At 42.4% G+C, this 9,033-nt stretch overlaps 1 protein-coding gene across 1 annotated transcript; it reads right to left on the bottom strand.

Annotated features, from left to right (window-relative positions):
- Positions 1-357: 357 nt before the first annotated feature.
- LOC120031052 (cytohesin-2) lies at positions 358-8,511 on the bottom strand. Its single transcript, XM_038976595.1, has 12 exons — positions 8,337-8,511; positions 6,659-6,809; positions 6,141-6,207; positions 5,854-5,972; positions 5,680-5,760; positions 5,402-5,514; positions 5,177-5,325; positions 4,759-4,870; positions 3,609-3,685; positions 3,386-3,457; positions 3,147-3,301; positions 358-3,037 (listed from the first exon to the last, which is right to left on the bottom strand). The coding sequence occupies exons 1-12, from the start codon at positions 8,401-8,403 to the stop codon at positions 2,950-2,952; spliced, it is 1,251 nt and encodes a 416-aa protein (XP_038832523.1). The 5' UTR covers positions 8,404-8,511; the 3' UTR covers positions 358-2,949.
- Positions 8,512-9,033: the final 522 nt, after the last annotated feature.

Here is a 9,033-nt window from a genome sequence, read left to right on the forward strand (position 1 = left end):
CTACTTCAAAATGGTGCCACCCATGCTAAAACGACCTTTAGGGCCCTAGAGTCATTATCTATGGGTCACGCAAACACTTGGGCTATAAGTGGGTAACAATTAGGGTTGCAAAATTCCAGGAACTTTCAATAAATTCCTTGGTTTTCCACAAATCCTGGTTGGATTTCCTGCTTATTCTGGGAAATCTCCAACCGGAATTTCAGGAAAACCAGGGAATTTATTGAAAGTTCCCAGAATTTTGCAACCCTAGTCACAATGGAAAAAAAGGTCTGGGGAATACCGTTCACTGTAACAAAAACATTTAGAATTTGATCTGCCAACATTTGTAAACTAAGTCTAATAATAATCACTCAAACACACAGTTCACTTTTTATTGTTTCACAACAGTTGACTGGCACCCGTGTACCGTGGTTTTGTTTTTGCTACATATAGCACAGATGACCTATCCATCTTTACATTGCTGTAAAACAAAAATAAATACTAAATCAAACACTATCCCAGGAAGTAGTGGTGGTGGGGTCTGGGGGACAGAAGTAATGATGTTGGGGTCTGGGGAACAGAAGTATTCATTAGTGTCCTTTCTCACAAAAGTCTGTCTCTTTGTTGAGTTGGAACAGTGTGACATCCCAACTCCATTTTGGTAACTTTGCACTTCAAGAATACCCAGATAGGTCTACTGTGATTCAGTATCGTGTAGTGTACAGCAGCCCTGCCTGTAGATTGGCTCACCGCTGTGTGTCTGTCACACCAAACACTCAGAGAATAACTAGAGAAGACTAAGAGATAATTTTTTTGTACCTATACTTTCCTATGTAAACACCATTTAGTAAAACTTCTGTAGTTGTCAGAGCTGGAAGTGATCAAAATATGGATTTGTAAAGCCTTCATCACAACCAGTGAGGATGATGCAGGACAGCCTGGCCACCACTGGAAGCTACTACAGATAGTTAGTATTGCCAATCTAAAAGGTACAGCTCTTTAAAGCCTGTATAATGCTTAAATATTGATAAAGTGCAGCAGACAATCCTAATTCTGCATTTTCCATATTCAGTCTAATGAAATGTTAATCCAATGACAAACAACTAACGCAAATATCTACGAGTCAATTCAGGCATAATGTATCATTAGACATGTATCCTTAACATTGTTATTCATTCAATACATTTGAATATTTCAGCTATTACATAATATTGAAAGATATATTAGTGCTCCATGTTTGTTGTCCTTTTCAATTCAATCACATTAAGAGGAATCTGATGCCTTTTCCTGGCTTGACTGATGATTCAACTTCAGAACCATCATTTCAGTTCTCATATTAGACAGGTCGTTTCAGACTTATCATAGGGTGATGTCCCAATAACCACCCATAGCTTGCTTTCCTTTTAGATCACAGATCTGACAGGATTGGATGGGCATCAGTATTATGAAGGACACCTATCCAGCCCTTTCACATATCCATGATGGTTATGGTTGAAAGAAAGCCATTACAGGCGTCTGGGACACATGTTTGTGCTTCAGTGAGCCTCATTCATTCAGGCTCTTAGAGGGTAATAGAGGTTCCTTCAGGACGGTGCAACATTATCAACAGTACAGATAGAAATAGAATGTATAGAACTGACAAGATTCCCTGTTCCATACCACACAGAACCATGCCTGTTCTATACTAAACATTTATATCCAAAATGTTTTGTGATGTCATCACTCTCCTGAATAATCTAAATGTTCCAATTGGAGGTTGATTCTATTGTGTCAACAGGGAACACTAACAATCTTTCTCAAATGTACCCAACACTAACACGAGTCTGGTCCATCTGTGTATGGAGGTTTAACCCTCATCTCCACATGCAGTTCCACAGTAGTTCTTACAAAACAAAAAATGAAACAAACAAAAATAAACAATAAATTAAATCTGTGTGTTGTAAACAATATTCTAACAAGTATTTACAAAAAAAATGAAGTATACATTGTAATAAGCTGCCGTTGTAAGTTCTTAAAACCCACTGTAGCGTATTATAGAGTTGGGTTTAACAGTTTACATGTCTGTATGAGGGAGTTTATTAACAGTCTTGTGAAGGAAACACCAGTGGTCATTGACATGAGTCGTCGTCTTTAGTGTTCACTGCTCAATTGTTGCCTTATTGGTCAGTTTTTCTGGGAACATTTCCCGTAGATGGTTGATCATAACAAATTTAACATGAATGACATTTTTATGGTCTAAGGCTACGCAGTAAGGACCAGCGTCATCTCCTTCATAGAGGCTACAGAATTAAAGTGGGACTTTGATAATGCTGATAGAGACATGCTAACCTGGAGCCAAGAAGTTAGAGTACAGCACAGCAGACAACTAGGGCTGCATCTTAACAGGTTAAAGTAGCTTCCTCAGCCGCCGGGCATTCTGTCCTTCACACAGTGACCGGTTAGAACTGGACCGGTTGGAAACACACTGGTCCGTTGCCCCAATGTTAGATCAGTTACAGATGGCGAGGAAGTCACTTCAGACTGATGAGTTGCAGCCTGTTTGTGATGGAAGGTTGTGGCCCTGCTTGCTACCCTGAATAAAATACATATTTATTTCACAGTTCACTTCAACGTCACGGAAAAGAAGGGAGGAGGAGAGGTGTAGTGACGAGAAGGGGGCTTTGAGTGAGTCAACTAACTGTGCAGTATGTAGGGTAGTAGTGGACACTTCGTAGTGTGGTAGCGTACAGATCAGCCGCTAGCAGCAACAGACAGTAGTGGATGAGTGGTGAACTCCTGAACTGCCTGTTTGTGCTGGCCAGTCTCTTAAACAGGATAGCAACAAGTCCTCCTCACAAAGAAAGAAAGAGGGGAAAAAAAGTGAGGAATGGAATGAATCTAGGGAGGAGAGAAAGGCTTGTGTCCCATGTTGGAATGAGAGATGAAGAGGTGGAGGAGGGGATGAAGAGGAGAGAGGAAGAAGGGAATGTTCTACGGTTGTTCCTCATTCTTCTTTAAAGATATGCGTTTCTTCCTGGCAGCCAGCATCTCATAGAAGGGGTCCACGCTGACCGCAGAGCTGGAGAGAGGGATGGAAGAAACAGAATAGAAGAATGTTTCATTTCTAAATGTATCCATCCATACACCCTACTCTCCCTTCATGCCTGCCTCCCTCCCTCCCTATGTACTTGATGTGGTGGATCCATTCGTCTTTCTCCTCAGGTGTGGGGGCAGAGATGCGGTACACGTTGTGGTTCCCCTCCACCACTCTGCCGTCTGCCTCCGTCTTACAGGCCTTGATCAGCTGACCACGGTTGTTGGGGATGTACAGCTCAAAGCAGTTCTGGGAGGGAAGAGCAGGAGTCAGGAGAAATGGTGCAGTGATCATGTCCTATGTTGACATTCTAAATGTATTGATAAGACTCACAGGTTTCCTGGGGTCTTCAACCTCCCGGATACTCAGGTTCTCTAGGGGAATGATACCTCTGGGCTCCTTATCCTGAACACACACATTATACACACACTGTAGTACAGAACACTGATCCACGTTACAATGTTCTGTTACATAGCTCTTTACCCTCTCTGTACTGGATTACATTTCCATCACATTGCTCTACAGTGGCACTTTGACAGCTATAATGTTGACTTACTGTAGTATACTCAAAGTAGTAAAGGCAGTTGTCTGTGAGAATGAACCATCTTCTTTTCCAGGTCTTCACCCGTCCTCCTGAAATACAAACAGACCAATAGAGGCATGAGACAGGGTGGTATCTGGAGGTTAGCAGAATACCAACTGGACTGGAGAAATTCATTCCACTTGACTGCTCCACATACTGAAGTAAATATTCCATTACTACACATCACCTTCAGGATATTACAGTTATTCAGACGGCTTGTATAGCCATACATGTCCAATGTTACTGTGCCTTTGTATGGCAATTCATCTCACACGGTAATATGTGACACCTAATGTCTGTCAAAAGGCATATGTGGACAATAACTTTTCTTCTATACTGCCGGTTGGCCGTTTTGGTTCCATAAGAATGATATTGTTTCTCATGGACCCATTCTCCCAGTACATACCTCCTGAGAAACAAGCGGCAGCAGCAGAGTGTGGAAATCACAGGGAGAAGCAGAGACAACAGGGACCAGAGGTTTCGGGGGGAGGGAGAGAAGGGTCGGGAGGGAGAAGACGGCAGAGATATTAGTGACAAACAGATCACAGACCCCACCATGCAAGAGAAGACGGTTCAGACTGCCATGATGCAATAGAGTGAAGTACTGAGGGAAGCTCCATGTAGAAGTCGCTCATAGACACATATCTAGGATCAGTTTACTGTGGCCCAATCCTAATCTTAACATAGTGGAGAAAACACAAACGGATCTTATATGAGAATCCAAGGGCAGCTCCCTCAGTATGGACAATTCTGTCTATTTACACATCATGCAGTCTTAAGATCATAATACATGGACGATGTTTTAGGCAACATTGCTGGACAACAAGTCTTGCAATATTGCCTCAGAACATTGGCGGTGTATCATTATCTTTAGTGTAAACCTGAGAGAGAAGGAAGCAGGCACATAACAGCACAAAGCCTTAGGAGAAAGAGCACACAAGTTTACGCTCACTATCCAAAAACCCTGGGGCTGATCAGGACGGTTACAGACATTACAGAATGTTAATATGTTTTTAAGCCATCCAAATAATCCATATTTGGTTTTGAAACTACCTTGAGGTGATCGGCAGAGAGAAGCCGCAGTACCCCCTCCCACCACCCAGCGTCGCCACGGCCAACTCACCTAGTTTGAGGAGCCAGCCCTCTCTGTCGGGGTTGAAGAAGGTGTGTGTCAGGTCGTTCCCATCATCCTCAGGGATCTTGAAGGGCTCGTTCTTGATGCTGTCATAAAGATTCTGTGGTAGACAGAGACAAGAGAGACATTGAGGGGTTGGGTTAAATGCAAAAGACAGATTTCAGTTGAATGCATTCAGTTGTATAACTGATTAGGTATCCCCCTTTCCTTTCCATTGAGAGACAAACAGCAGGGAGATTCACTATAACACACTGATATTTTATCTGAACTAGAGCTTCATTCTGAACCCCTCCAAACTGATGAAAAAAGATGAACAATCACTCAGTCAAGAGCCAACGACACCTCACTTCCACAGAAACTCCCCTAGCCCCTCCCCATAGCTCCTAGGTTCCCCTCCCTCACTCACTCTGAGCAGGTCCTCTGGCAGGTCTCCACCCTCGTTGATGCCTCTGTTCATGGAGATGAAGCGGTCCAATCCAGGCTTGTCTCTCACGTTGGGGTTGTGGAGGCTGGTGTTCAGCATGATGATAGCAAACGACAGCACATAGCACGTATCTGAGGAGAGAGCGGAACCATAGGATGAGAAGTGGCTAGTAGACCTCGGTGTTATAACGACGGTAAGTGTGTGTACCAGTGCTCTGAAAGACCCCAGGGTTGCAGTGACAGTATCTCTGGGCAAAGGCCTCCATCATCCTGTCAATCTTCTGAGCCTCGCCAGGCAGACGGAAACTCCACAGGAACTGCCTGCAGGGGTCACACAATGGTCAGAGGTCAAAAGGTCAGAGAGAGAGCACCGGCTGCCATGGTAACAAAGATGCTGATGTAGTGTTTTTATCCTCTAGAATTTGAAATTGATGTACTGTTTTTTATTAAATGTCAGAGCTTATCATAGAGGACACCCCAGATTACCTGAGAGCCTGGACCAGGTTGAGATCAGTGAACTCATGAAGGTCAACAAACGCCTGCAGAACCTTGAGATTAAAGTCCTCCCTACAGGAGAGAAGAGGAACGTAGACTTCTGATGCTGTTCAGCCCAACAATAACAAAGAAGAAAATAGCAAGGTGGAGAGAGGGAATGGTTACCTCTCTCCCAGGTAGTCTCCTATAGCAGTCTTGTTGAGTCCCTCTCCTTTGTACAGGAACTGGGCAACATCCTCTTGAGTGTGTCTGAGCAACTCATTCTCCACCAGGAACACAATACCCTACACACACACACACAGAGAGAGAGGGTAACTAACATCAAAAGAGATGAAAACGCTCAAGATATTGATGAGAAGACAGACAGTAAAAGAGAGGGGTTGGGGGGGGGGGGGGGGGGTGTAGAGTGAAGCTGATCAGATTTATGTATCCATTCCATGTCCCCTTTTCACCTTTTTGGGGTCCATGTTAAACTTCTTCCTTCCCATGGCCACATGCCTGTTCTTCTGTAGAGTTTTACTGCAGGGAGGAAAGACAAGGAGTGGATCTCATTCAACACAATACCTCTCCATCAATTATACATACAGATAGAGGGTAATGGAGGGGACAGAGTGGGGAAGTCACACTAAAATAGCTCTTAGAAATGCTAAATTGACTGAAGACACAATCTCATTTGCAGCTATGACCTGGGGAAGTTGCCGTGGATAGGAGAATAGTCGAAGAAGCCAATAGGAAGCTATATATTTTTACATAAACTTAAAAGTGAAATTGCCATAGATGCAATATTGAGTAAATGCAGAGGTAACCTGAATGCATAGGAAGTTATTTTGGGAAACACGGCTGTCACATGGACTCTCTCTAATCATCCCATTATAATTCAACTTCAGATACACTAGGGGGGAGGGACTGTGCTACACACTGAATAATGGAACTGAAATATTCAGGGGAACAATCTGTGTGTTTTTCTCACCTGCCCTCTGTGCTGGTCTCCAGTCCCTCCACCTCTATGATGGCCTCTCTGAGCTCATCTCTGAGCCTCTGGATCTCCTGCAGCAGAGCTCCCTTCCTCCGACGGATGTCCTCCAGCTCAGAGCGCTCCTCTGGACTCAGGTCTACCGGGACTGTAGGAAAGGAGGGAGAAGAGGGGTGAGAGAATAAAGAGATGGATGGGGATAGAAAAACAGTGAGCATGGAAATGGGAGAGAATGGGAAAATGGTGGGGACAGAGAGAACTAAGTTAAAATTGACCTGAAACATGACAGTATTCAAAGTCTGTTTGCTACTGTGCATTTCCAAGATGCTTTGAGTTTCTTACTGAAAACAATAAGAAGTTTGAGTAAAAAACATGTTTTCCAAAACTAGTCATATCCAATCCCATGTTCCAAACCATTGTTCAATTTCCCCTGTCTCTCCCCTCTCTATTCTTGCTTGTTTCTCCACTCACTGACCTGTACCTAATTCCTCCATTTCGCTTGTCTAGTCAAATGGAAACGTGTGGAAAATCAGGCGGTTGATGACGTGCTTCTCATTGCAGCCTTGATATACTGGAGCACTCAACCTTACAGCCTATTCATCGATAAAGAAAAGTTCACAGAGCTCAGAAAACCAACTTGTCTTGCACAGAAGTAGCCTATCCACACGGAACAGAAGTACTGTAGATAAGAAAAACAAGTTTAAAATCAAATAAGCCGAAACACTGGCTGCAGGGCTTTCACTTTGAAACATTCCATGGAATCCTGACAATCTCTAATGTGACAGTGGGAGTGGTTAGACATGAAAAATACTAGTTGGGGACAGAGATAAGAGATCTGCATAAAACAAATATGTTTACTGTTGGCGCTGCATATGTGAACTATGCAGGCCAATTTGCAACAAAAAAAAGTATTAATTCCAAATGACACTTCTCTAGCTACTGTCAATCCTCAGATGTTTTCAACTGAAGTAATTAAATGGATTAGGCGTGTTATCAGTGCTGCACTGATTTTTGTAGCTTCTTTGCTCAGAGGATAGATTTTTTTTCTAACACAGCACTAACACACCTATTTAGACTAATTATCAAGCCACTATCTAATTAGTTGTATCAGGTCAGGTGTGTTAGTGCTGGGCTGGAACAACGATGTGCAGTCCTTTGGGTCCCCAGCCTGGAGTTGAAAAATAGCGGCGACAGTATCGCTGCAAACCACAGTATTACCTCGGTAGAGTGACCAACCACTACAGTATAACTAACGAGCTAGCTAAGTTATTCAATGTTTTGATTATTGACGGACAGTGGGTAGGTTTAACGTGAAATAGTAACCAATACTGTAATGAATAACGTTAGTTAGCTATTTGGATGAGTGGTCAAACTACAATAAGTAGTTAGTTACAACTAGTTACCCTGTAAGCCTAAAGAGTTAGCTAGCTTGCTAACTAGCAAGGTAACGTTAGCCAGTACTGTATTATTAGCTTACGTCGACTGCGGTTGTATGGGACTCTCATATGAGAAACATGCAGTACATTATAATGCATGCATACAACGTTAATATTGTTTAGTGACAACTGTGCTCTAATTGTGTAGTGAAATACCTGCTGTTACAACTAGCTGGGTAGCCAGTTAGGCGGCTAGCTGAGTGTCATTATAAGCGAAGCGTTAGCGTAGCGATACTTACTGTAGTCCAGGTCATCCATTTTTGGCGCTTTGCTTTTAGGCATAAATATTTCAGAGTCGACTGTCATTCAATAAATGAAAAAGTAATGGATATATATTAAAATATATCCTCCAAATAAAAAGGAAATAAATAAATAACCAGCCTTGCGTACCGAAACCTGGGGCACAGACAAAGGAGGTGGTGGTACAGGAAGTGACGCTAACTTTTTGTTATAAATAAACACGTCCTCACTTTCGGCCATTTTTGTAAGGAACTTTTGAACCCAGAAAGAAGCCACACAACCAAAGACACTGATAACAAGCCACTTTCATATGTAACACACACATCTGAGGTTGTTTTGGCCAATATAGTAGAACTTGGTTTCTTTCCCAATAACTGCCTGGAAAAGGGGTCACTGTATGTTTTTTATTAAAGGTTCAATGCAGCTGTTTTTATCTCAATATCAAATCATTCCTGGGTAATAATTTAAATCAAATCAAATTTTATTGGTCACATACACATTTGTAGCAGATTTTATTGCGGGTCCAACAGTGCAGTAGTATCTAACAATTCACAACAATACACACAAATCTAAAAGTAAAATAATGAAATTAAGAAATATATATATATTTGATCGAGCAATGTTGGAGTGGCATTGACTAAAATACAGTAGAATAGAATACAGTATATACATATGAGATTAGTATATTAAGTACCT

Source organism: Salvelinus namaycush, chromosome 37 (genome assembly GCF_016432855.1).
Source record: "Salvelinus namaycush isolate Seneca chromosome 37, SaNama_1.0, whole genome shotgun sequence".
In the NCBI taxonomy this organism is placed as follows: domain Eukaryota; kingdom Metazoa; phylum Chordata; class Actinopteri; order Salmoniformes; family Salmonidae; genus Salvelinus; species Salvelinus namaycush.